Source organism: Bos javanicus, chromosome 3, assembly GCF_032452875.1.
Source record: "Bos javanicus breed banteng chromosome 3, ARS-OSU_banteng_1.0, whole genome shotgun sequence".
NCBI lineage: Eukaryota > Metazoa > Chordata > Mammalia > Artiodactyla > Bovidae > Bos > Bos javanicus.
The window spans coordinates 108,447,652-108,475,341 of record NC_083870.1 but is presented as its reverse complement, the minus strand read 5'-3'; the positions used below and the strand labels follow the sequence as shown (position 1 = coordinate 108,475,341).

Below are 27,690 nucleotides of genomic sequence, written 5' to 3'. Positions count from 1 at the left end.
TTAGAAGCAGTCTGTAAGGGCAGCCCACACTGAAGGAGAAAGGACTATACAAGGGCGTGGGTCCTTGGGATCACGGGGGCTATCTTGGAGGATACTCACCCCTGTGTTCATAGAGGTGAAGAATATTTTTGGAAGGACACGTGAAACATTTAACATTGGTTGCCTCCAGTGAGGTGGCCTGAGTAATGGGAGAGGGGAACTTTTCACTGAATATGCACCTATGCCCTTTGAATTTTGTACAATGTGAACGTATCACTTACTTTAAAAATTAACCAAATTAATTATAAATTTAAGAACAATTAGAAGATAGCAGTTTAATACCATAAGAATGGCTAAGAAGGAACAATTATACTTAAATAATACATAGTTATTACTTACCACCATAAACATACTTGTAGCTATTCAGTCATAATTACTTGTTTAAATGAGGGAGGTTTTAACAAGTTCTTTACTATAATCATGGACACACACACACAGACAAGCAACTCCCATTTGCAAAATACATACTCTCGAGCAAGGTATTCAGGGCTCTTCACAAATTCATTCCAGTCCGCCCTTACAGACCCATTACCTGCCACTCTTATGCCCCACTGTGAACCCCAGTGACTTGCTATACTCAACTGTTGATGTTTCCAGTTCTATGGCATACAAGCCACAAGCACGATGCCCACACACAGCAAACTCCCGGAGGTGTCAGCTTCCAGTCCTTCTCCAACACTGCCTTTGCTTACACTGTCCCTGGCTGTGGAGCAGCCTGCACTCCTCCAAGCCTCGAGGCCGGACTGAGATGTCACGGTTACTGTGAGGCTGTCCCCCAAGCAGCTGGCTGTCACCTCTATTCTCCCACAGAACTCTGTCTGACTGCAAATACACTTTCACTATTGTATTACAATGTAAATCTCTTCAACTTAAAAGTCTGGTCCCTGGATCATCAGCATCACTTGGGACCTTGTTAGAAATGCAGAGCCCAGGGCCCCACCCTGGACCTACAGAGTAGGAATCTAAATTTTAAGAAGATACTGGTGATTTATATGCCATCCAACCATCTTATTCTCTGACATCCCCTTCTCCTCCTGCCTTCAATCTTTCCCAGCATCAGGGTCTGGAAGACGAAGATTATGGCATCCCGTCCCATCACTTCATGGCAAATAGATGGGGAAACAATGGAAACAGTGACAGAGTTTATTTTCTTGGGCTCCAAAATCAGTGCAGATGGTGATTGCAGGCATGAAAGACGCTTGCTCCTTGGAACAAAAGCTATGACCAACCTAGAAAGCACACTAAAAAGTAGACATTACTTTGCTGACAAAGGTCCATCTAGTCAAAGATATGGTTTCTCCAGTGGTCATGTATGGATGTGAGAGTTGGACCATAAAGAAAGCTGAGTACCGAAGAATTGATGCTTTTGAACTGTGGTGTTGGAGAAGACTCTTGAGAGTCCCTTGGACTGCAAGGAGATCCAACCAGTCAATCCTAAAGGAAATCAGTCCTGAATATTCATTGGGAGGACTGATGCTGAAGCTGAAACTTCAATACTTTGGCCACCTGATGCAAAGAGCTAACTTATTAGAAAAGACCCTGATGCTGGGAAAGATTGAAGGTGGGAGGAAAAGGGGATGACAGAGGATAAGATGGTTGGATGGCATCACCGACTCGACAGACAAGAGTTTGAGTAAACTCGGAATTGGTGATGGACAGGGAAGGCTGGTGTGCTGCAGTCCATGGGGTCACAAAGAGTTGGACATGACTGAGCAACTGAACCAAACTGAACTCAAGCTTGAGAAATACTGGTTTAAATCTTTCCCTGGTTGAACTATAAATCTTTCTGGGTTCTCCTTTACCTCTGTCCCCAGAGTACATTGTAAGACCTAATACTTAAAAGTCTTAAGGTTATTTACAATTATTGTATATATGATGGGCTTCCTTCGTGGCTCAGTGTAAAGAGTCCACCTGCAATGCAGGAACCACAAGAGACATGGGTTCAATCCCTGGGTCAGGAAGATCCCCTGGAGCAGGGAGTGGCAACCTACTCCAGTATTCTTGCTTAGAGAATCCAATGGACAGAGGAGCCTGGCAGGCTATGGTCCACAGGGTCACAAAGAGCAGGACACGACTGAAGCGACTTAGCATGCACGCACAGGTAGAAAAACATGAAGACTTAAAAAATACATGTAAAACATAATACTATAATAATCCATAGAATGGTATACAATCGCGTTGAGCTATATACAGAGAGAGGTATGAAAAACTAGCCCAACTATATAAAGGTGTTTCTTTAAAGACAATTTAAATAACAGTATGTATCAATGATACCCAAATTGTTTTGTTAAAAAAATTGTGAGTATGGACACTGAAAAGATACATATAAAATATCTCTGATGGAGTTCGTTTTACGGTTTTCTACATTTTAAATGTTTTCCATAATTTTTCTATAATTTTTTAAAAAGCGTATCATCACTTTTATAACTTAAGTCATTTTCATTTTGAAAAATATCTACATTCTTTCTTAAGTCCCTTTACATCCAATAACCAAGATTTTTAACCAGCCCAGGAAGCTGACAGGTCTGCAAGGACCACAACCATTTCACAGATGAAGGCACTGGGCCTCAGAAACAATCCTGATTGCCTGACTCTGGACTGGGACCTCCCATCCATGCAGCTACTCCAAGATCAGGGGCCTGTAGCAAATTGGCTGCCGGCTTTGGTAAAAAGAAAACCCTGTTATTTTAACAGCCCCACTATCCCCAGTTACTTACTGTCAGTAAGAGCAGCAAGGGAACAGATCCAAACACAAAACACTCAGAATTCATGCTACACCACCTCCCCCTGGTGGAAGGCTCTAGAAAGTGTCCTGATGATAAGGAGCCATTGCAACTGGAAAATAATGAGTTTTCCATCAACATCACCTCCATTTCTTTAAATCATCAAAGCCACATTTTTTTCCATCAAGGAGTCAGGTACCGACAAAAAGAGAGGAAATCAGGACCTGGTGTCAACGAGGCTCAGAGCCTTGGACGATGCTGGGGGTGGTGCAAACTCTCTACCCTGGCTCTTTCGTTCCTTACCACTTCTGTGGCTGTTGCTTCTGTCCCTGGTGTTCTTCTGCATCGCCTTTCCTGCATCCTATCTGCCTCTGTCCATTCTCCTGAGTCTTAGGGAAGGGCAAGGGGTAACCATGTACCCTCACCCACGACCCAGCATGAAGCAGCACCAACATCAGGAATGTCCAGCAGAATCCGCTGAAGAGCCAGTCCTCAGGCGCTGGGCACTGACATTTCCAGTAAGTCAGGACGCAGTACTGACATTTTTTTAGACATAGAAGAAGGCAGCAATGTCGGTCTTCACCTGTGTGCCCCTAGTCTCCCGATAAACACACGGCTTCTTCACTCTTCCAGGAAGAAGGAAACATTCAACATGACATCTAGAACAGGAAGAGAGAGAACATGTGGCATACCAGCTCTTCAGAAAACACAAAACACCAGATTTGTAAAAGCTAGAGGCACCGGGAGGGGGAAACTCTTTGTGATTCCAAAGAGGCTAGACAAAGAAAGGAGGGGAGCAGACACGAGGGACTGCATGAAAACCAGCACCTTGTACAAGGTCCGGGTATTCATCTTCTGAGATTCGGTCCCAGGCTCTGGGCAAAGCTTGGATGTTTCCCAAGTCTTCCCACTGGATTGAGGACAGGAGGTACTTCCTCTTCAGGTACTTTCTGGGAATTAAGGAAGGTGCTCAAAAAGAAAATGAAATGTGCTGAAGGAAGAAAATACCCTGGAGAGCATTCCCAGGAGCTAGAAAAGCAACAGCACAGCTATCATTACATTTACCAGGTGGGCAGGCTCACCTCTGCTAGAGATCTTTACCGAGTCCCTCTATACACAAGGTTCTGGGCTACAGGGAAGGGATGAAACACTGCCCCTGCAAACTGGGAACTCGCTATGGTGGGAAAACAAAACAAAACAAAACAGAAACTGAAAAGACTCTAAATGGGAAGAGATAAAAAAACTCAGTGGAAGTTCACAGGATAAATTCATCCCCCTTAGAGCAGGGGTCCCCAATCTCTGGTACCTGTCTGTGGCCTGTTAGGAACTGAGCCTCACAGCAGGAGGTAAGCAGTGGTCCAGAAAGTGAAGATCCTGCCACTCCCCACTGCTCGCATTACCACCTGAACCATCCCTCCCATCCCCGACTGTGGAAAGACTGACTTTCACAAAACCAGTCCCCAGCGCCAAGAAGGGTGGTGAACCGCTGCTTCAGAGAACAGTAGGAAGATTCCGGCTGGTAGGAAGAGCTTAAACCAAGACAAAGAAGAGGGGAAGCACGGAATGGATTCAGGACTGTACATCTTCCAACGAGGTGCCAAATGGAATAGTGTGTAGGGAGCAGGCAAGGCAGCTGAGCAGGCAGGTGGAGGGAGAAGACAGACCAGTGCGCGGGGTCTCACCCTAGGGACACAAGAAGCTACGGAGAAGCCCTACCCAGTAGGATCAGAACAGGACCTCCTGAAGATAAATCTGTAGAGCGTGGCCACTACCTGGAGGTAGCTTCTTCCTTCAAAGGAAAGAAGCCAGGGTCAGAAAAACCTGCCTAGAGACGGCATGCGACAAAGGGTCCAAGTGAGACCGTGGCGCACGCAGTGGGGATACAGAAGGGATCTCCGAGAAACACCACAGAAACAGAACGGAAGGACCTGACAGTGGAGCCAACACCCTTACAACAGCACCCGGCACACAGGAGGTGCTCCGCGAGCGCAGCCCAGCTGCTGCTGCCACCCATGCAGCCAGCAAACAGTGGGCTCGGGGGACAACCCTCAAGTTTACAGACTAGGTGACCAGACAGGGTTGACGCTACAACTGAAGAAAAAGGGAGCTGATGGGGTGGAGGCTGGTGGGGGGGTTGGATCTCCATCCATTTGAGCCTGCAGTTCCATGAGATTCCAGTTGGGAGGCAGCTGCAGGAAACCGAAGAAAAAAACTAGAGGCAAGAGTAAATGAAGGTAGAAACTCCAGCCAGAGAGTAGACGCGACTATCAGGCAAGACTAGAGAGAAAAAGGGAGAGGACTCCAATGAAACGGTCTTTCGGCTTCCACCCAAGCCTTCCCTCAGAACATAGCTGGGTGATAACATAGGTCTGATCAGATTACTCCTCTACTCAAAACTTTCTACAGCTTTTGTCTCTCTCAGGATAAAAGCCCAAATCCTTCCAAAGACCTCGGAGGCCCTCCCAGCCCTAGCCCTGTCTCCTGACAGCACCACCTGTTAGACCAGCCCCTTTCACTTGGCTCGAGCCCTACTGGACGCCTTGCTATTTCCTGAACGGACCAAGCTCGCTGTCACCTCAGGGACTTTACGCTTGCTGCTCCTTCTACCTGGAACACTCTTTGCCCCAAACATCCACACGGTTCTTCCCCTCACCCTCTTCATGTCTTCTTAGACAGCACTTTCTCAGTGAGGCCTGCTCTGACCACCCTATTTAAAACTACAAGCCCGCCTTTAACCCTTGCTTTCCCCATTCCCTGCTTTATTTTTCTTCAAGGCACTTAGTATCATCTGACATTTTATATATTTTCCCTTTTTTAATGCCTAGTTCCCACCACCTAGAATTAAGGCTGGAAGGTAGCATCTGCTCAATAAATGATTTGAGGAATGACTGTACAAAGGAATACAGGAGGAATCCAAAGAGAACTGACTTAAACTACGTATTTGTATGTAATCTGGTGAAAACTGAAGTTAACAAGACTTCCTAGAACAGCTCTGTGAAACGTGTGCAAAGGATATGAATTCCGATAATGTCTCTCAATGTCCTGCAACCACTCCAACATTTCAGCCACAGAGGGGCTTGCAGCTGAAGCCTGCAGGACAGCATCGAGGCCGATCGTGTCTGCGTGCTGCTCATAGATCTGAAGCACGCGCTCCACGTGGCTGCTGACCACATCACGCACCTTGAGGAGGGTGGCTCTGCGGGGGGAAAGTCTGATATTAGGCAATATGATGAGAAAGGCCTACGGCCAGGTTCCTCAACCTCGGTACCAAGAACATCTTGGACCTGATGATTCTTTGTGGTGGAGGGCTGCCCTGTGCGTTATAGGTTGTTCAGCAGCAACCTTGGCCTCTACCTACTAGATGACAAGAGCAAACTGTCCCCACCCATCTCAAGCTGTGGCAACCAATAATGTCTCCAGATATTGCCACACATCCCAATGGGAAAAACTGCCTCCGAAGGAGATCTACTGGTCCCAGGTGCCTTGGATGGAGGGGTGGCTTAACAATTAAGAATTGACTTAAAGATGATGAGGCTGAAGTTACATCACTCTCAAAAGCTGTGTGATGGGCCCAGCTGCCAAAGACAGAAAAGACCAAGCAGGCTTTCTGGGACTCCCATAAAGGAGAGGAAATGTTCACACGTAGTCAAATGCCACGTATGTGAAAGGAATAAGCAAGAGGGAACTACAGCAATAGAGCAGTATTGTGCTCATGCTATATCGTGTCCCACCCTAGTGAATTCTTGAATGGGTAAAATTTGGGTTCTTGACACACACAGATTATTGTGGATCTCAGGAAAGTTACTTATTCTCAATCACGAACAAAAACAAGTCTCTTTTGTTCACTGTGCATCCTAAGTACCTAAAACAGAGACTGACAGACAAAGCAACAAACGTTTGTCCAATGAAGGAAAAGGACTGTTGTGAAGAGTAAATACAGTAATGCATATTAAGCCATTAGGGAAGTACCTAGCTTATGGCAAATTTTTTTTTTTTTTTGCAAATTTTATTATATTACTTTTACATAATTATTTTTAAAATTATTATGTAATTATTTAAAAAGTTATTATTCCATTGGTAACTCCAAGAGGTCCAGCCACCAAGACGAAGGCTACAGCTTCCCAAAGGGCAAGGCACTCCCTAGCCTAGAACCGCAGCTTTCAAGTTTGACTGTGACTCACAATGAAAACCTAGGCTAAAAATAACAGCCCAATACCCACATAAAAACATGTAATCAACTGAAATAAAAGTTCGATACCTTAGAATGTGTAATGACCTAACTTAATTGACTCTTTAACTCAACTTAGGAACTAAGTCGGCCTTACTACTATATTCCTAGCACCTGCGTTTTGCACCCCATAGGTTCTTAATGTTTTTAGTACAGATAAATACAAAGAAGGTCCCCATCTTTGAGTTTCCTATCAGTCTATGGCAAACCCTACACACTAGAACCTTCTTTCATCCTGGTTAAGGGAAGGCCATATGTGCCCTCTATTCTCCATCCCCAACTACCTGTAACTCTAAGACCGAGGGCCTAACATTGGTGCTCCTCCTGGCTCAGACACCAACGCACAGCAGAACAAAGCGGTGGTTAGGAGCTTCTGGCCCCAGTACCACAGGCACTTGGATTAGCATCCTAGCTTTACTATTTACTAACTGCCTGAGCACAGGCAATTTGCGTGAGCCTCAGTATCCTCACCTGAAAAATGGGATTAAGTGAGGTTAAGTCACAGAGTTGTTGAAAAGATTTTGAGATAATGTATGTAAAATCCTTGCTGCTGGCACCTACTAAGTTTACAGTGTAACTCCTGCTGCTTTCTACCTAAGGAAAACTGCAGTGGAGGGCCAATGAGCTTTCTCCGTTGCTTTTCTGCTCTGCTTTGATAACTTTTACTAAGTCCACCACCGTCACGCCTAGCTGATAAGGGAAGTGCCAGAAAACGGTTTTTTGACAGAGAGAGGTCCCATTGCAACAGATGGAAAGGGGGTAAGGTTGACACCCCCCCAAATACCATTCTCTTAAGTAAGGAGAAAAACCCCCTTCTCACTGATCCTAGATTATTAAATACCCAGTTTTAACATCTCTAGGCCAAGGAAGAGCGCCACTGTGCCTCTTACAGCCTCTCTCCCAGCTTGTCCAGGATAGTGTCACCAGCCGCCAGCTGCTTGCGCCTCAGCCGCTCCTGTAAGTCTGGGAAGGGCCGAAGTGAGGGCACATCCTCAAATCGCAGGTTCTGTGCGGCCTGCAGCTGCTCTGCCAGGTTGCTGAGGGAGGCCAGGAGGGGCGGGCAGTCCCTCAGAGCACTCTGCCACAGGCCCTGCTGCTCGTCCACCACGGGAAAGCACTTCCTCAGGGCCTCCTGCACGGCAAGCAAAGGCTGATCTTCAGTCATCTTCTACTGTGGGGGTGAAAACACAAACAAAAACCAGGAAAAAACAAATATCATTAGGGTCCCAAGTCGACAGGCAAAGGACCGAGTCACGGGTGGGAGTTATTTCCGTTCTCGGGGAGGTCCAGCTAAACAAAGTTTCCTCAGGTAGGGCCGTCTATCTCTCCCGACAGGTGTTTCTAGCGCGAGTCTTACCTTCAGAGGGGCTCTCGGAAGGCAGAACCTTCGTTTCCCACCTCGCGAAAGGTTCCTGACTACCCCTTGGCTTCGGGCAGTTTCAGACTGAAGGTTCACTGGGCCGACCCGTGCTTCCGGAGCCAGAATCTTGTCTCCTCTACTTGAAGTCTCCGGCCGCTCTTCTAAACCAGCGGGAAAACAAAACTAAACCAATAAAAGTTTAAGGAAATTCCAAGACCCCCGCACGCCTCCGCTATTTCGCTGCGCATGCCCAGACGTGGCTGCAGAGTCGCGAAAAATATGCGGGCAGACCGCAATGCCTTCTGGGTGCTGTAGTTTACATGTGGACTGGCTGCCCGATTGCGAAGCTTCTCTGTGATTGGCTGTTGTGAGACTCTCCTAAGACGGCGGCTATTTATTGGCCAGCCTTTGGCAGTTTGAATTTGGTGGCGGCGGTCTCACGTCGCGTTAGTCTCGGAGCCGCTCCTTCTCAGCTGAAGCAACCAGGTTTTTCCTCAGCCCGGGTTTCAGAACCTGCAGGTGGGTGCCTCGCGAATCCTTTATGCCCGGGCCCGGAAGGGCAGGGGTCCCCATTCAAACCCCCTGGGGGGCTTCCACCCTCCCCTGCCTCCACCTTCCCCCGCCCGCTTGCGGCCCCCTCTCCTTCACCATCTCCGCTGCTGACGCCTTGTGCCTCCGCCCCTCGCTCCCCGCAGCCTCCATCGAAGCGCCATGGCTCCGTCTAGGAAGGGCGGCAGTCGGGTGGCCAAGACCAACGCGCTGCGGAACCGAAAGCTCGCCTCCTTTCTTAAGGACTTCGACCGTGAAGGTAAGGGGCGAAGCCCGGGTGGTCGCGGTCACCTGGGGCAATCGCGGGGTGCTGGAGGACTGGGACTCGGGCACCAGGAATTCCGGAAACCTTTTCCCCGCGGGGTGACCCGTGCCGTGTCCTCTCTGCCCTCTCGCAGTGCAAATGCGATCCAAGCAAATTCAGTCAGACAGGCAGAACCTCCTCAAAGAGTTGGATAACCTGTACAACATTGAGATCCTGCGACTCCCCAAGGCGCTGCGCGAGATGAACTGGCTCGAATACTTCGGTAAGAGCTCCTGATCTTTCCCCAGGCCTCGGCCTGGAGCCCTTCTGTGGTTACCATGGCAGCTTTTATCTTCTCAGTGAGGTCTTAGAAGGAAATTGCAGTCCTACCCCTCCCCAATCCCTGTCTCACCTCCCTGATTTTTTCTTAGCACTTTCCCTCATCTTTCTCTGCAGGCAGGCAAATGTTTTCTCTAAAGGAAGAGATAGTAACTATTTTAGGCTTTGTAGGCCAGAAGGTTCTCTGTCCAAACTACTCAACTTTGCTGTTATAGTTCCAAAACAGCTGTAATGAATGGGCATAGCTGTTTTCCAACAGAAATCTATTTATGGAAACACTGAAATGTGAATTTGACAGATTTCATGTGTCATGAAATACTCTTTTTTTGAGGGGGGTGGTATTTTATCTAACCATTTAAAAGTGAATGAATGAATAATTTGTTACTAGAGCACAGATGGAAGGATAACTCCAACCAGCTCTTTCTGCAGCTTATGGAAATCACCAGTTTATACACTGGCAAACAAATTGCAAAGTGCAAGGACTCGAAGAGTTTTCCTGGCCAGAGGAAAACCCCACCCTGTTCCCTACCCTACCCCCTGGTTAAACGTCCAGAGAAATGCAAGAGGCTGTCCTTTTGCTGGGTTACCCTTTTACTATTTTCTTATGATTAATTACCCACTAGGTAGCCTGCTACCTGGATAGAAATGCATGTTCTGCTCACATAGATGTCATTTAGTGATCCTTTTGGACTTTCTCTTTTATTTATTAATCTATTTTTGCATTTCTATAAATATTCATTGAGCATGTGTTAGTCACAATATTGGGTGCTGAAGATGCATTGGGAAATAAAACAGACATTATCCTTGCCTCCAGGAACTTACAAGTTAGTAGAGAAGACTTGTTCTAAAAATTTGGACATGATTATATATTTAAAATTATAAGTACTACAAAAGAGAATAAAGTAGTGGTCAGTAAGCACATTTATATAGTGCTTTCTATGCCAGACAGGCATTGTGTTTTCCAATGTTAACTGAAAAACCAAGTGTTTTCCATATATTAACTGATTTCATCCTCAAAACAAACATATTAGTTGTTGGTTTTATTCCTGTTTTGTAGCTGACAAGATTAAAGCACAGAGATTGTTTGCTCAAAGTCTCATAAGCCACTGAGTGACATATTTGAATGTAGGCATTCTGGTTCCAAAGTCTGAGTTCTTAACTGTTACACAGGATACTACCAGCACTTCCAGCAGGAGGACTCTAACCTAAGTTTTTATTCTACATCTAAATCTTGCGAAGATCTCTTCATTCAGTACACATTTACATCATACATACTGATGACATATTTTTTACCAGGAGCTGTGGATGTTATTTTTGTCCTCGAGTTCAGTTCAAGGCAGGGTTGGGCACTTCTACAGCCTTGAGTAGTTGTTGGATATGATGATCGTGAGCAACTAACTCAACACATTGCAGCAATCTGCTGTGAGAGAAAAATAAGCAGAGTTTTGGGTTTGAGCTGGGTTTTGAAAGATGAATTCCAAATTTGTAGAGTGCAGGGGATTATTTCAGGCGGGAGAAATAACTATCAGAACACTCAGTCATGAGAGACAGTGGCACATTTGGGAAATAACAGTCACTTTGGTGTAGTGGAACTTGTAGTAAGTCATGAAGGGAACAGTCAAGCTTGGGGAAAGATTAGACTAGGTTGTAGAGGCTCCTGAATGTTGGACCAAGGACTTAATCTGGTCCAGTGTAAGATAAGTGGTCATATTAGGGAAAATAGTTTGTTAATTATTAAAATCTAGTAACCAAGCAAATTGTTCTTTTTAAAGCCCTTGGAGGAAACAAGCGGGCCCTGGAAGAAGCAGCAACAGTAAGTGACTTCTATTTTTGAACTCTTGGTTAGTTTTAAGTTTAGTCCGTCCACAAAATTCAATGGTGGGTGCTGACTGTGGACCAAGTTCCAGAGGGGACATTACTGATGTCAACTAAAAGATTATAGTTGTTGAATGCTGAGTACATGAAGGCCAAGTAGTTCCAAGGTTTATAGAGAAATAGTCCTATTTTGGGCAGGTTCCTTGCAGCTCTTTGCCCTGATCTTTGCAGGTGAAGTAGAAAGCCAAGTTCCTTTAAACCCCTGGCCTGCTAGGGGACAAAGAGACTGTTGCCTTTTCACATCATACTCTAGAAGCTGTGCTCTTGCTTGGGACTCTCAGGATTCCCCACCCCCTCTCACCTTCTTCCCCCTGCCATGATTACTAGGACTGAAGGCAGTATGATGGGGAGGCAGAATAGAGTTTAGATCAGTACTGCCTGTTACAATAGCCACCAGCCACATGTAACTTTAATTAAAATTCATAAAATATTCAGTTCCTCAGACACATTAGCCATGAGTCATTTGTTCAGTAGCCACTATGACTACTGAATCATCCTCCATTTCAGACACCGCTCATCTCTCTAGCACGGCACAGCTTCTTGCTAAGCCCCGACAGCCTCAGAATCCTTGTCTGAGTACTCCATGTAGTCTCTACCAATCCAGAGATGAAACTGTGTCGTTCCTTGTTTGTAATGGCTATTCTGATACTTAGTGTGCCCTACAAGAAAAGGCTTGTGAAGCATGCCTGCTTTTGGCTATTCCCATACATATAGATAGTTACCATTGGGAATAAACTTAATTAGAATGGTGACTGGAAGCCTTTTTGAAGGGTACAGGAGCATAGCAGAAAAACATTTGGCCCTCTAGACTTAAAAAAAATTCTTTTAAGGTAACTGTGTGATAGGTGCATTAATTAACTTGATTGTGATAATCATTTCACAATGTGTATGTGTAACACTTCTTTTATATATATAGGCATTTTTTAAATTTATTTAATTGAAGGATAATTGCTTTCAGAATTTTGTTGTTTTCTGTCAAACCTTAACATGAATCAGCCATAGGCATACATATATCCCCTTCCTCTTGAACCTCCCTCTCATTTTCCTCCCCATCCCACACCCTTAGTTTGGTACAGAGCCCCTGTTTGAGTTCCCTGAGACATACAACTAATTCCCATTTGCTATCTGTTTTACATATGGTAATGTAAGTTCCCATGTTACTCTCTCCATACATCTCACCCTCGTAACACTTTAAATGTGTTAGAATCATATTTGTCAATTATACCTCAATAAAGCTGGGGGTGGGATGAGAAGACTGACATAGCATCAAGTGTTGTAGAGAATATGGGTCATTTGAAACTTGTACTGTTTGCTCCTTGCATGTAAACAAGTACAATCACTTTGGAAAACAATTTTGCATAATATTAAGCCTGAACACCTGTGTACCCTGCAACTCTCTGATGCCCTATCCCTAAGTATACAGCCAAGAGTAAACCTGGACATGCGTGCATCAGACACAGCTATAAGAGTTCAAAGCAGTAGTGTTTGTAATAGCAAAATACTATTGACAGGAGACTGGACCAGTCCATTGTGACAGGTATTACATAGCAGTGAAAACTAATTTCAATCACAAACAGTGGTCAAAAGCAGAACCAACAAAATATTGTTTAAGCACGTAGACATTTGTGGAGAAATATACATACACCCACACTTTCTTTCAGGCAAATGGAGTGATAGTGGTTATCTCTAAGGAATGACAGAATCAGGACACTAGTCGCCTTCTGAGGAGAGGCAAAGAAATAGTACAGGGAAAAGTACATAGCCGGAAGCAAGTAACTGGCAGTGTTTTGGGTCTTTGGTTGTATGGTGGATTTATGGGAGTTCAGTATTTTGTGTTATAAGTAACATAATCTTTTGTATGTATCAAAGAATATGGTTTTTTAAGTTGTTTTTAATCTTAAAATATTGTTCCTCACATTTGATGGAATATACCTGGTGTTTTCGGACTGTGTTTGGCACAGGCGGACTTGGATATCACAGAAATAAACAAATTAACAGCAGAAGCTACTCGGACACCCCTGAAACTTGCCAAAAGTGAGTACTTTTCAAAACCCCTTGTTGAAGTGAGAGAGCGAAGGCCCAGTGTAGTTAGCTGGCTGCTCGGGGAGGCCTCCTTGGAGGAGTCTCTTCCCTCTAATGCCTGGTCCTCAGTCTCGAAAATCCAAAAATTTGATTTTGTCCTCTGCATTCAGTTAATTATATGAAGACTGATAACTAACTGAACTCTTCAGACCAATTTGTGAGCTAAAATGAAAGAAGAAAAACAAAAGCTGTGCTGGAAACCAAACATTGTTGCCTGCTTCCTTCCCTGAGAGAGAGGCGAGCGAGGTTTGGAGAGGTGTGACAAGACGTGGCAGTGCCAGCCAAGACTCCCTGATGTGAGCAGAAGGGTTGAAAGAGAACTGTGAAAGGACCAACTTTCTCAGCCTGTCATTCCATGCTACTCAGTTCACTGCCCCATCCATGAAAAATTCTCCCCCATACACGCCCCACACTCGGGGAAACACTATATTAGAGGGAAAGTTTGGGGACGCTGACTGTAATTAGTGAGCACAGATTCAGGCCAGGATGGGCTCTCCAAGGGACATGCTGTCACTGACCTTAAGCTCTGGGCTTAAGGCTGCCCATCAGGCAGCACCTTCTCTACTGGGCCAGGCCTAAAATACCACTCAATGTTTATTCCAGCTTACCTTTTTTTTTTTTTTTTAAGATAAATATATTTGTATTCTTATTTGTGTCAGGAAAAAAAGCTTAAAATTCATTGAACTCTTTCCCCTCAGTTAAATTTCTCTATGGAATCCCTGCTTAGGATTTTCTAGCCTGTGGTTGAATGTATTTAGCAATGAGACACTCCCTTTCAATGATAGACAGCTGGAATGGTTAGAACATTTTTTCTAATTTTGAACCAAAGTTTCCTTGTGGTATCTACATATTGATACTGCTTCTGTTCTTTGAGGTCCCGCAGAGCTGTCTTCCATATGACAACCCCTTAAATATTAAAAACTGGTATTACTTCCTCTTGAATCATCCATCTTAAACATCCCTCATATTCCTTTCCCTTTTAAAATGATAATTGTAATAACTTATTATTTATAAATAGTATTTTATTATAATAAATAGTAATAACATTTAAAAAACTAAGATCATGGCATCCAGTCCCATTACTTCATGGTAATTAGAAGGGGAAAAAGTAGAAACAGTGACAGATTTTATTTTCTTGGTCTCCAGAGTCACTGTGGATGCTGACTGCCGCCATGAAATTAAAAGACACTTGCTCCTTGGAACGAAAGCTATGACTAATCTAGACAGTATGTTAAAAAGTAAAGATATCACTTTGCCAAGTAGTCATGTACAGATGTGAGAGCTGGATCATAAAGAAAGCTGAACACGGAAGAATTGATGCTTTAGAATTGTGTTGTTAGAGAGGACTCTAGAATTCTGCGGACAGCAAGGAGATCAAACCAGTCAATCCTAAAGGAAATCAACCCTGAATATCTACTGGAAGGCCTGAGCTGAAGCTGAAGTTCCAATATTTTGGCCACCTGATGCGAAGAGCTAACTCATTAGAAAAGACCCTGATGCTGGGAAAGATTGAAGAAGAGGGCTACAGAGGATGAGATGGTTAGATAGCAACACTGACTCAATGGACGTGAATTTGAGCAATCTTGAAAGATAGTGAAGGACCGGGAAGCCTGGCATACAGCAGTCCATGGGGTTGAAAAGAGTTGGACACAACTTAGCGACTGAACATTAATACTTATAATGTGTTCAGTATCATTCAAGGGACTTTACATTCATTCATCCCACAAATATTTAATAAGCACTTGTAGGCACAATTCTAGACTTTGGGATGAGTAACAAAGACGCCATTTTTGTGGAGCATGCATTCCATGTCTCGTCATATCCCCATGAAGTGTCTCCTCCGTTTTATAGAAGAAGAAATTGAGAGTTGCGGTGAAAACCATGTGGCATAGTCAGAGGCAGGATCAGGCCTCAGGCTCAAGGCTGTCTGGCTCTGGGGTCTGCATTCTTAATCAGAATGCTGGGCTGCCCATACAAAGCACCATAGAGGGTTTTTTAACCACTCTGAGACCTTGTGTGTGTGTGTGTGTGTGTGTGGCTAAATCCTTTTTTTTTTTTAATCATCTTTCTTTTGGATCTCTTTCTTGATTACAACCTAAGATTGCTCAAGTTTTATTTCCTATAAGAAATGTGAATGCATAAAAGTTTATTCACATGAGAAATATCACTCTGTTAAAACTCTTGCAGCACGGAAGGTAATGCAAGTGGATGAGATGATAGTGGAAGAAGAGGAGGAAGAAAATAACAATAAGAACCCTCAAACTGCAAGAGTAAGTAGGCACCCACATTTGGGGCGGGAGCCTCTCAGCAGGCAAGGGAATACTTAAAATATAGTATGCCTCCTTTATCACTACCGTACCCCACTGCCCCTGGAAGTTTTACCATTCCTCTTAGGACACAGCTTTTAAAATGAGTGAAATTTCACTAGCTGGAGAAGAAAAGGAAGGGAATTCCAGGAAGAGGTATGAAAGTGCCCTTTGAGGAACAGGAAGCGGTTTGGTGTGGTGGCAAGGACATGAGCTGTGAGGGTAATCTGGGGAAAGCAGTGGTCTCGTGAGCCAAGCTTAGAGGTTGTGATTTCATGAGATAGGTCATGGTAAGTGACGCGATGGATAGGTATTTCAGAACAGCATTCAGGATAAACGAGAGAGAGAAAATTAGAGACAAGGGAACCAGTTGGGAAGCTTTATTATTTTGTTTAATTGAAGTATAGCTGATTTACAATGTTGTGTAAATCTCTGCTGTACAGCAGAGTGACTCAGTTATATCCTATAGGCATTCTCTTTAAATATTCTTTTCCATTATGCTTTGTCACAGCGTATTGAATATAGTTCCCTGTGCTGTACGTAGGACCTTGTTTATCCACCTCACATCTAATAGTTTATGTATGCTAATCCCAAACTCCCAGTCCTCCTCTCCTCCACCTGCTGCCCCCCTGGCAACCACAGTTCAGTTCTCTGTGTCTGAGTCTGTTTCTGTTTTGCAGATATGTTAATTTGCGCCATATTTTAGATACCACATGTGATATATATGTGGTCTTTCTCTGACTTATTCACTTAGTATGATGGTCTCTTGTTGCATCCATGTTGCCACAAATGGCATTGTGGTGTTCTTTTTTGTGGCCAAGTAGTATTCCATTGTGTATGTACCACATCTTCCTCCATTCATCTGCCGATGGTCACTTAGGTGGCTTCCACGCACTGGCTGTTGTGAATAGTGCTGCCGTGAACACGGGGGTGCATGCATCTGTTTGAATTATAGTTTTGTCCAGGTATGTGCCCAGGAGTGGGGTTGCTGGATCAGAATGTCATTGTGCTTTTAGTTTTCTGAGGAGCCTCACGCTGTTTTCCATAATGGCTGCACCAACTTACATTCCCACCAGCAGTGTAGAAGGGTTCCCTTTTCTCCACACTGTCCAGCATTTATCATCTGTAGACTTTTTAGCGGTGTCATTCTGACTAGTATGAGGAGGTACCTCGTAGTTTTGGTTTGTATTTCTCTAATTATTAGTGATGACGAGCATCTTTTCATACGCCTACTGGCCATCTTTGGAGAAATGTCTGTTAAAGTCTTAAGGTCTTCTGCCCATTTTTCGATTGGGTTGTTTAGTTTTTTGTGGTTGAGTTGTATGAGCTGTTTGTATATTTTGGAGATTAAGCCCTTGTCTGTGGCATCATTTACAAATATTTTCTTCCATTCTGTAGGTTTGTGTTTTTTTTTTTTAATGTTTCCTTTGCTGTGCAAAATTTGTAAGTCCCAAAATTCAGTCCCATCTGTTTATTTTTCTTTCTGTTGTCTTGGGAGACTGACCTAAGAACACATTGGTACAATTTATGTCAGAGACTGTTTTGCCTGTGCTCTCTTCTAAGAGTTTTAAGGTGGCATGTCATGTTTGTCTTTAAGCCATTTTGCATTTATTTTTTTGCACAGTGTGAGGGTGTGTTCTAGCTTTATTGATTTCTATGCAGGGGCTGCTGTAATTCTTGAACTGAGGCCCTGACCCTGTGAAAAGAGAAGGGATAAGGTTTACAAAGCAGAGTGGGCAAGATTGGTGGAGGGAAGGAGCGACCTGAGACGACCAGGTGGTTCCTGGCTTAGGGAACCGCCCCCTGGTGGGGGGCATGGGAGGAGGAGGGGTGCTGGGCCAGGGCAAAGGGCAGCAGTTAGTATGCCAGTTGTTGGACCTGCTGAGTGTGTAACACTTCTCCAGCATGTCTAGCCCTGACAGAAATCTCAGCCTGGAGCTCAGGCAGAAGTAAGAGACTGAGAGACACCGATTCTCAGATCTTTAGGTGGTTGTCCCAGCAGGGGGGTCAGTGAGGTTGTACGGGGAGAATGTGGAGGGCAGGCTGAGGGTGGACCCTGGAGGGAAGGTAGAAAGAGGAGCTCGTGAGGCAGCCTGCAGAGAAGAAGGCCAGCCAGGAAAGCAAGGGTGGTGGGTCGATCTTTGGAACAAGGGAGGAGGATCATCAGAAGGTAAAAAGTGACTCTTGTCAGGTACCTCCAGGGGTTCGGCAAGGGTGAGGGCTGCTGAGGGTTCCTTGTGCTGGGCACCTGGGTGCCCTTAGTGACTGTCACAGCAATGCTGTATGAGGGGGTGGGAGCAGGGTAGGGCAACCAACCAAGCTGCACTCAGTTCAAAAGGCACTTACCTTTAATCTTGGTCAAAGTCCTCTAATTGGAAGACTCAGGCAGTATAATTCTTAGTTGACCAATTCTGCTCTGAATTATTTAAGTCACTGTGAGTTCTGTAAGTTATACCTTCTGATGTTCAGATACTCAGTTCTTTTCCAGAGCTGGTATCCTTCTCCCTAACCTTTCCCCCTTGTGGGGCTTTTTTTAACCTCAGTTTCATTTGTTTGTGACTTCAGGCTAAAAGGTGTCCTCCATCCAAGAAAAGAACCCAGTCCATACAAGGGAAAGGCAAAAATAAAAGGTAACAGGTTTTCCAAATTCAGATGTGCTTTTGGTTTTATTGGAGAGCCACATTCATCATGGCAGGAATGGGCGGTAAAGGGGCTTTTGTGACTTGTTTTCAAGTAGAGTTTCACATCATCGAATCCACCAGTATCTGAGCTTGGGGGGCCTCTAGAAACTGTCTGACCCAACACCTTCTCTGGTTCTTCTGCCCATGTTCTCTGTCTCCCCACCACCACCCTTTTTTTTAAAATGCAAACAGGGAGATTAATAAGACACAAAAACATACAGTAAGCACTGCATATTTTGTTCAGTTGCCAGACAGTCCGTGTGTAGAGCTACCCACATGGTTAGTCACAAAGTGGCTATCACCTACCTGTGGTTAGTTTCTTGAAAAATTCCTCCTGGTCCTGCTAAGCAATGACTCACCATGGACTTGAATTTCTTATGCTGGGATGGTGGGGGAGGGGGCTGCCTCTTAATGGGCTCAGGAAAGGAGTCACTGGAGCGGGTCTGTGAAGAGTGAGCTCCTCTCTCTTCTCCCTGGGCAGTGGGAGCTGTCTGGCAAGAGGACAGGAGCTCCAACTAGGGGGCCTACAGGGTGCAGAGGGGCTGTCTCCTTCCTCTCATTCCCTTAGCTTGATTGAGAAGTCAGATTCTGGAGGCAGACTGCCTGGGTTCAGGGTTCTGGCTCTGCCCTAATATCCCCAAGTTTCTGCATGTGGAAATGAGGATAATGGTGCGTCTCACAGGGTGGTGAAGAGGCTACACGAACTAATGTGTGGAAGGCGCCCAGGACAGGCTCTGACATGCTCAGTGTTACCTGCCTCTACGGCTGCAGTCATTGGACCTGAGAGTTGGTGCACCTAATGGCCATGTCTCTCCCGTAGGTCAAGCCATTACGCCACCGTTACCCCAGCTGTGGGCCGACTGGAGTTGTCTCTGGTGAAACCAACTCCGGGCCTGACACCCAGGTTTGACTCAAGGTGAGTACTGGCAGCAGCGGTTGGATTTTGATGGGAGCCCAATACTTGACATTTGTCAGAAAAGAAGGGTATTTAAGAAAATACTGGAAAGCCTCACTCAGGAGTGTTTCCTAATGTTTGCCTCTCCCCTGAGAGTAGGTTCGCCTGTTTTCAGTGGCAAAATGATCGTTTATCTTATGAGAGGGAGGAGACCAGTCTGTCCCTGATGACTTGGAGGCCTCTAGTGACTATTTTGGTCTTTTCTGATTCTGATTAAGTTTAAGTTAGTAGGTACTCTTCCCATACCCTTGATAGGAGTGAAAATTAACACCATCTTTTGGGAGGCCAATATAAATAAGGATGTTCTTACAGCATAAATTAATCCCTTCTACAGTGCTGGTCAACTAGATAGGAGATGCTGTGTAGCCATTAAAAAATAAATGGCTCTGCATGTGCTGATTCATGGTCAGGAGCCTCTCCAAAGAGGTGGCAGAGCAGCATGTCCTAGGTGATCCCATTTGATAGTTTCTGGAGGGACGCATAAGGAACTGAGCGTGCTTATCTCTGGAGTGGGAGAGTGAGGAAGACCTACCTTCTAATTCTCACTCCTCCTTAACTTTTTTGTTTTTTTCATGAGTGTATAGCAAAGGACATTTAGGGAAAAAGAGATGGAAGCACTTTAAAGATCTCAAGAAAGTCATCCTCCTTTGACCCTGGAAAATTTCTCCTGATGGAAGCACATAGCCACTCTTGGAAATATATTAGCCACTGTTTGTTTCTGGCTTTGTGGATGGATGGATGGGTGGGTGACTGTTCTCCACATGGAGCTTTGAACCTAAAATTTACATGGATAAGAATTTACTTTTGCTAGATGTATGTTTGATAATTACAGCCTCCTTTCTCCAGCTGTGTTGAGTCATTACTGCTTTTTAACCCTAAATTTAGAACATGCCTTCTTAGAAATGTGTGATTTGAAAACTGCAGCTTGAGGCCAGATTGGGTTTGGAAGGGCTCGTAGCGCCTGGTGTCATTCAATCTGCCAAGCCATCTTTACAGAGATTTTCCCACTTTATAGGATCTTCAAGACCCCGGGCCTGCGTACTCCAGCAGCCAGAGAGCGGATTTACAATGTCTCTGTGAATGGCAGCCCTCTTGCCGACAGCAAAGAGATATTCCTCACTGTGCCAGTGGGAGGCGGAGAGGTAAGTGTTCCAGGGAAGGGTGGGTCAGGTCACGGTGTGCTGCTTACTCACCATTTCTTTCTCCTGACCATCACCCACTTCTCTCCCGGAACCCAAAGTCTTTTGGTTGCCTGGCTCGTCATCTCCACACTTCTGTAGTACTCAGAACCATTCCCTCTCCCAGGGTAGAGCTCCAGACTGGGAAGATTCTTGCCCAGCTCTGGGTTCCATTTGTTCATCAGCTAACATAGGCCCACCTATCTTGTATTAATAGCAGGTTCAAGATGTGGAAGACATTCCTGCCCTTGAGTAGCAGTTGGTAGTCAAGCTAGGCTCCCAATGAACAATAACATAGCATGTGATGTGTGCAGTAAGGGAGATTTTAGAGGGTGTGCAAAGGATGGCACTGTCAGGGTGCATGCTTAGTCTAGAAAGGGGAGTGCGAGGGTCTTCCACTTGGTGTAACTTTGAGGAGTCTGAAGCAGGCAGAGCAGAGCAAGTTGCTGACCTCCGCTCAGGGACGGAGTGGGTGGTTTATCTCACATGAGGTCTGCAGGGCATTTCTAAGCTAACGTGCACCCCTTGTCTTCAGCTGATCCAGCCACTGACCCAGTGATAAACGCCAACATCACTGTCTCCTTGGGACTAACACCCCTCCTGCTTGCCTTGCCACCCACCCCCTACAAGTGCAGGACATCAAGGGGACCCCCCAGGGCACCCTGGGCTGCTGGCAGACGTTCCTGCTCTGAGGGACCAGCCACTTTAACCCTCTCCCCTCCCCACAGAGCATGCGGTTATTGGCCAGTGACTTGCAGAGGATCGATATCGCACAACTGGATCCAGAGGCCCTGGGAAACATTAAGAAGCTCTCTGTAAGTCTCACGCTCCTCTCCACACACAGGGTGGAGCCTTCTGGGTTTAGCCATTCTTAGGATTGCCTTTTGGGTCTGGGCTGGTGCTTTACACTTACAACTGTTTCCCCCAAGGAATTTTGATGCTAGGTTCTCCTGCTTACCTAGCAGCAGTTCTGTCCCTAAACTGATGTTGAGTTTTGATCCAACCCAGAGTGCCTACCACAGAAGTTCTACAAGAAAATCAAAACTCTGCTTCATTCGGGCAGTTGGTTTCTGTATGTTATGGCACAGCAGTTGCCCTCAGGAACAGGGTGAGGAGCCTGTTCCAAGGACTCCCACAGAATCAGAGCGTGCTGGCCAGCCAGGCCCTCTGGGCAGTGGGACCACAGTGCCAGGGGCTGACGGGGCTCTGCTCTGCTGCGTCAGCTCCTTCATCTCCTCTGTCTTTGGGGCCCAAGCACTCATTTCTCCTGCACCTGTCCTTCCCCCCTAAGCAGAATATCACCTTCTCCATGAGGCTGTTGGTTCTCCTCCCCCTACCTTGGGTCTGCATGCGGTTCTGGGTAGTCGCACTCCCTACTCCACTGCCCAGCATGGGCTGTCCAGTGTTAGTCCTCAGTTAAATTCTCAAGGGGAAGAATCTGCAATTCCGTTCTCAGCTTTGGTCAGACAGGCCACCCTGGTCCTGTCAGCTGGATTAGTGTGGTGGACGGGAACATGTAGCACAAACGTGGCTGCTGTTGGCCCCCCTTCTGGGTGGGGGGTGGGGTAGGGTCTGTGAAGGGCATGTCCAGGAAGCGGATGAGGGCGGAGCTGCTTTCTCAAACGTGTCATTTGGAACACGGGCTGGTGCTGGGCACATACCAGCCACCCGAACCTGGTGACATCCTTCATCACGCTGGACCTCCAGCATTGCTGTTCCCAAACGATGCCTTCACTGTCTCATCTGAGATGGCATTTTGCTGCTTTCCTTCAGATGAGAAACAGAGATGCAGAAAGTTTAGTTCAGTGTGCGTTGGTCTAGCGGTGAGCGTAGCTGCCTTCCAGAAAGGCTAGTTTGTTCATGTACCAATAGAGGATGGAGAGCTGAGATTCAGTCAGACCGGCCCAGCCCCAGAGTCAGTGCTCCCTGAATAGACTAAAGGATGGGTGGGTATGTTTGCCCAGCACCACCCACTGAACGACCTCTCCTTCTCCTTTCAGAACCGTCTTGCTCAAATCTGCGGCACCATACGAACTCAAAAATGAAGCTGCTCTTCCAAGACGGGACAAGAGGGGCCTTTAGTGGGCACTTCTGGGACCCTGAAGAAACCTCTTCCTTTTGGCTTACTGTTTGTTTGAGTGTGAAGTTCCAGAGCAGGGTGTGGTGTTCCTCTTGGAGAACTCAGGAAGCTTTGCTTTGGGCACCTCCCAAGCCAGGTGACAAAGACACTGCCTCTGCGTCCATACAGTCCAAACTTCTTGCCCTTCTCTGAACTGAATTCTCCTTCCTGCTCTTAGAGCAGCCGTCTTTGCCTCCTGCAGCTCCGTGTCCTCTTTGCCCTGCCCCAACTCAGAGGAACCTCATGTTCTCAGGAGGACTGCCAATCACTCTGACCAGAGAGCCCTGTGCAGCTGGGCTCCCAGGCTGGGAGCTGTAAGCTCCAAGAAGGGAGCTCCACAAGAGGGCGGCTCCGAAGCTGGAAGGGACTGTGCAGATGGGGCCAGGACCAGCCACAGCTGTGACCCCAGCAGGACACATCTTCCCCCCCGTGCCCATCCCCTCCCTCCTGCGGTGGCTACTGCCGGGGCTCTGCGGTCTTATGCCTGCCATGCCCAGTAGTTTTGTCTCAAGCTGATTTGTGGACCAGTATTGTGTATTATCCCTGTTTACCAAAGACCAAAACTTGGTTTGAGGGCAGTTTCCATATCTTGCTCCTCTACCTCTCCAGTTAGTTCAGTTAGTGGGAATCTGGATAAGGGAATTGTAGGGTTTAGATTGGTGTGGGGTTTTTTACATGACTGGCTGCAGTTGAACTCAAAGCTCTCTAGTCTCTGCCAGTTCTGTAGACTTTGCCAAGCGCTTCTCTCTTCTTAGAGACAAGGGGTTCACGGGGGAGTGAGTGTAGCTGGTCTGGGGGCCTCATTCCGTGCGTTTGGCCTCTGCCCTGGTGTGGGTTGTCCAGTGGGCACGGAGACCCCTGCGGCCCAACCAGCCCTTCTGCCCCGAAGAATCATGGGATGTGGTCCAGGAACGTGGGAGCCGAGAGTTCCTGCCCCCAGCTCGGGAGCACAGTGTTGTGTATGTGGTTCTTTGTCGTACTTTGTACTATTTTGCTACACGACCATCCTAGTAATCCAGTCCTGTCCAAGATATGTTCTTTTCAAGTTGTTTTTTCTCCCTTTCCTGAGACTTTTGTACATATTGTCTTCCTGAGTCGTGGTATCTGTAAGCTGATTTATTCTGATCGGAGCTACCGAAAGATACCGGTTTTCAATAAAGTGTGGATTTGGATTTGTTTTTAACTGATACTCCACTTGCCTATCATCTCCAAAATGCTATACCTGGACTAAAGATAGTTTGGGGACTGAAGCTATTAGAGCAGAGGGTCCACAAACAGCTACTTCCCACAGACGTGAAAGCCTTTACTTCAGGCAGAATCTCTCTGATACCTAAAGAGGGGGCCCTCTCCCCAAGCAGGGCATGGTAATCTAGCCCAAGAAGTTTTCTCCCAACGCCTTCTTTCCACGAGCTGGAAATTTACATCTTGGGGGTACAACAACCAGGGTATCTATAGTTTACCTGTGTAGCAAGTCTCGTCAGCCAGGGACAAAGCAGGGCCCCAAGTGATTCAGTGATGGGGCGTCTCACTTCCCAAGCTTCAGGCTCTGGCAGATCTGCCTTCCTGGCATTTTCACTAAAATGATCGAGGTGGGGCTCACAGTGGAAGAGCAGACAGACTCGGGTCACAGTTTAGGAGGCCCGTGGTGGTGACAGTTTCCGGGGAAGGCCCTTCAGTCAATGACAGCATTCAGAGTAGCGGTTACTCATTTCAAGAGATCAAGTCACCAAAGCTGAGGCTTCTACCCTTTCCTGCATCATCTGGTGCAGGGTTAAGTACAGCCTGACCTCAAGGAAACACTGAGGATCCAACAGCCTTTACTCATGGCCACCTCACCCCAGTTCACTCCATTGGCACCACTGCCTGGACCCAGTTGCAGGGAATGTGTAGTAACAGGTGCCGAGTAAATACCAGTCATAGGCAAAGATGGACCAGTCCATCCCATGTGAGGGCTGCAGACGAGAACGAGCTTCCCTTCCCAGGATTTAAAGCAAGGGCTGAACTGTCACCGGGCTGGGATGCTGCAAAGAAAAGTCAGCCTTACTGCCAGACCCCAAATCAAAGAGTTCCAGCAAACATACTTTCACAGTTTAGATTTTTTTCCAAATTAATTGCTAACAATTTAAAAATTGTGAGATTTCACAAAAATGTTCACTCAGTTCAGTCACTCAGTCGTGTCTGACTCTTTGTGACCCCATGAATCGCAGCACACCAGGCCTCCCTGTCCATCACCAATTCCAGGAGTTCACTCAGACTCACGTCCATCAAGTCAGTGATGCCATCCAGCCATCTCATCCTCTGTCGTCCCCTTCTCCTCTTGCCCCCAATCCGTCCCAGCATCAGAGTCTTTTCCAATGAGTCAACTCTTCGCATGAGATGGCCAAAGTCCTGGAGTTTCAGCTTGAGCATCATTCCTTCCAAAGAAACCCCAGGGCTGATCTCCTTCAGAATGGACTGGTTGGATCTCCTTGCAGTCCAAGGGACTCTCAAGAGTCTTCTCCAACACCACAGTTCAAAAGCATCAATTCTTGGGCGTTCAGCCTTCTTCACAGTCCAACTCTCACATCCATACATGACCACAGGAAAAACAGCCTTGACTAGACGAACCTTTGTTGGCAAAGTAATGTCTCTGCTTTTGAATATGCTGTCTAGGTTGGTCATAACTTTCCTTCCAAGGAGTAAGCGTCTTTTAATTTCATGGCTGCAATCACCATCTGCAGTGATTTTGGAGCCCAAAAAAATAGTCTGACACTGTTTCCACTGTTTTCCCATCTATTTCCCATGAAGTGATGGGACCGGATGCCGTGATCTTAGTTTTCTGAATGTTGAGCTTTAAGCCAACTTTTTCACTCTCCACTTTCACTTTCATCAAGAGGCTTTTTAGTTCCTCTTCACTTGCTGCCATAAGGGTGGTGTCATCTGCATATCTGAGGTGATTGATATTTCTCCCGGCAATCTTGATTCCAGCTTGTGCATCTTCCAGTCCAGCGTTTCTCATGATGTACTCTGCATATAAGTTAAATAAGCAGGGTGACAATATACAGCCTTGACGTACTCCTCTTCCTATTTGGAACCAGTCTGTTGTTCCATGTAAAGTTCTAACTGTTGCTTCCTGACCTGCATACAGGTTTCTCAAGAGGCAGATCAGGTGGTCTGGGATTCCCATCTCTTGAAGAATTTTCCACAGTTTATTGTGATCCACACAGTCAAAAGCTTTGGCATAGTCAATAAAGCAGAAATAGTGTTTTTCTGGAACTCTCTTGCTTTTTCCATGAATCAGCAGATGTTGGCAGTTTGATCTCTGGTTCCTCTGCCTTTTCTAAAACCAGCTTGAACATTAGGAAGTTCACAGTTCACGTATTGCTGAAGCCTGGCTTGGAGAATTTTGAGCATTACTTTACTAGCGTGTGAGATGAGTGCAATTGTGTGGTAGTTTGAGCATTCTTTGGCATTGCCTTTCTTTGGGATTGGAATGAAAACTGACCTTTTCCAGCCCTGTGGCCACTGCTGAGTTTTCCAAATTTGCTGGCATATTGAGTGCAGCACTTTCACAGCATCATCTTTCAGGATTTGAAATAGCTCAACTGGAATTCCATCACCTCCACTAGCTTTGTTTGTAGTGATGCTTTCTAAGGCCCACTTGATTTCACATTCCAGGATGTCTGGCTCTAGGTCAGTGATCACACCATCATGATTATCTGGGTCATGAAGATCTTTTTTGTACAGTTCTTCTGTGTATTCTTGCCATCTCTTCTTAATATCTTCTGCTTCTGTTAGGTCCCTACCATTTCTGTCCTTTATCGAGCCCATCTTTGCATGAAATGTTCCCTTCAGATCAGATCAGTCGCTCAGTCGTGTCCGACTCTTTGCGACCCCATGAATCGCAGCACGCCAGGCCTCCTGTCCATCACCAACTCCCGGAGTTCACTCAGACTCACGTCCATCGAGTCAGTGATGTCATCCAGCCATCTCATCCTCTGTCGTCCCCTTCTCCTCTTGCCCCCAATCCTTGGTATCTCTAATTTTCTTGAAGAGATTTCTAGTCTTTCCCATTCTGTTGTTTTCCTCTATTTCTTTGCATTGATTGCTGAAAAAGGCTTTTTTGTCTCTTCTTGCTATTCTTTGGAACTCTGCATTCAGATGCTTATATCTTTCCTTTTCTCCTTTGCTTTTCGCTTCTTTTCTTTTCAGTTATTTGTAAGGCCTCCCCAGACAACCATTTTGCTTTTTTGCATTTTTTTCCCATGGGGATGGTCTTGATCCCTGTCTCCTGTACAATGTCACGAACCTCATTCCATAGTTCATCAGGCACTCTATCTATCAGATCTAGGCCCTTAAATCTATTTCTCACTTCCACTGTATAATCATAAGGGATTTGATTTAGGTCATATCTGAATGGTCTAGTGTTTTTCCCTACTTTCTTCAATTTAAGTCTGAATTTGGCAATGAGTTCATGATCTGAGCCACAGTCAGCTCCTGGTCTTGTTTTTGCTGACTGTATAGAGCTTCTCCATCTTTGGCTGCAAAGAATATAATCAGTCTGATTTTGGTTGACCATCTGGTGATGTCCACGTGTAGAGTCTTCTCTTGTGTTGTTGGAAGAGGGTGTTTGTTATGACCAGTGCATTTTCTTGGCAAAACTCTATTAGTCTTTGCCCTGCTTCATTCCGTATTCCAAGACCAAATTTGCCTGTTACTCCAGGTGTTTCTTGACTTCCTACTTTTGCATTCCAGTCCCCTATAATGAAAAGGATGTCTTTTTTGGGTGTTAGTTCTAAAAGGTCTTGTAGGTCTTCATAGAACCGTTCAACTTCAGCTTCTTCGGCGTTACTGGGTGGGGCATAGACTTGGATTACTGTGATATTGAATGGTTTGCCTTGGAAACAAACAGAGATCATTCTGTGGTTTTTGAGATTGCATCCAAGTACTGCATTTCAGACTCTTTTGTTGACCATGATGGCTACTCCATTTCTTCTGAAGGATTCCTGCCCACAGTAGTAGATATAATGGTC

The 27,690-nt window shown here is 45.8% G+C and overlaps 2 protein-coding genes across 4 annotated transcripts; one reads left to right on the top strand and one right to left on the bottom strand.

Moving 5' to 3' along the window:
- Positions 1-281: 281 nt before the first annotated feature.
- Positions 282-8,615, bottom strand: AIRIM (AFG2 interacting ribosome maturation factor). Of its 3 annotated transcripts, XM_061412468.1 has the most exons (5): positions 8,348-8,612; positions 7,881-8,161; positions 5,779-5,958; positions 3,591-3,709; positions 282-3,421 (listed from the first exon to the last, which is right to left on the bottom strand). In XM_061412468.1, the coding sequence occupies exons 2-5, from the start codon at positions 8,153-8,155 to the stop codon at positions 3,384-3,386; spliced, it is 612 nt and encodes a 203-aa protein (XP_061268452.1). In that variant the 5' UTR covers positions 8,156-8,161; positions 8,348-8,612; the 3' UTR covers positions 282-3,383. The 3 variants fall into 3 exon arrangements, with proteins under 3 accessions (XP_061268452.1, XP_061268451.1, XP_061268450.1); XM_061412467.1 differs by having other exon boundaries at positions 282-3,709; positions 7,881-8,158; positions 8,348-8,615; XM_061412466.1 differs by having other exon boundaries at positions 282-3,709; positions 8,348-8,614.
- Positions 8,616-8,766: 151 nt separating this feature from the next.
- On the top strand, positions 8,767-23,861 carry CDCA8 (cell division cycle associated 8). The gene is made up of 11 exons (XM_061412465.1): positions 8,767-8,869; positions 9,046-9,158; positions 9,298-9,426; positions 11,255-11,295; positions 13,319-13,391; positions 15,627-15,709; positions 18,311-18,375; positions 19,247-19,342; positions 20,397-20,523; positions 21,288-21,374; positions 22,560-23,861. Exons 2-11 carry the CDS (start codon positions 9,062-9,064, stop codon positions 22,602-22,604), a joined length of 843 nt encoding a protein of 280 aa, XP_061268449.1. The 5' UTR covers positions 8,767-8,869; positions 9,046-9,061; the 3' UTR covers positions 22,605-23,861.
- The last annotated feature ends 3,829 nt before the right edge of the window (positions 23,862-27,690 follow it).

What these genes read in the sequence shown, in the direction of transcription:
- CDCA8 (XM_061412465.1), top strand. Translation starts at nt 9,062, where the DNA reads ATGGCTCCGTCTAGGAAGGGCGGCAGTCGGGTGGCCAAGACCAACGCG. An exon ending in GAACTGGCTCGAATACTTCG is followed by an intron (nt 9,427 to 11,254) that starts GTAAGAGCTCCT and finishes TTCTTTTTAAAG; the next exon opens with CCCTTGGAGGAAACAAGCGG. An exon ending in TGCCAGTGGGAGGCGGAGAG is followed by an intron (nt 20,524 to 21,287) that starts GTAAGTGTTCCA and finishes CCCTCCCCACAG; the next exon opens with AGCATGCGGTTATTGGCCAG.
- AIRIM (XM_061412467.1), bottom strand. Translation starts at nt 8,155, where the DNA reads ATGACTGAAGATCAGCCTTTGCTTGCCGTGCAGGAGGCCCTGAGGAAG. An exon ending in GACAAGCTGGGAGAGAGGCT is followed by an intron (nt 5,959 to 7,880) that starts GTAAGAGGCACA and finishes TTCCCCCCGCAG; the next exon opens with AGCCACCCTCCTCAAGGTGC. An exon ending in GAGAGACATTATCGGAATTC is followed by an intron (nt 3,710 to 5,778) that starts ATATCCTTTGCA and finishes AATTCCCAGAAA; the next exon opens with GTACCTGAAGAGGAAGTACC.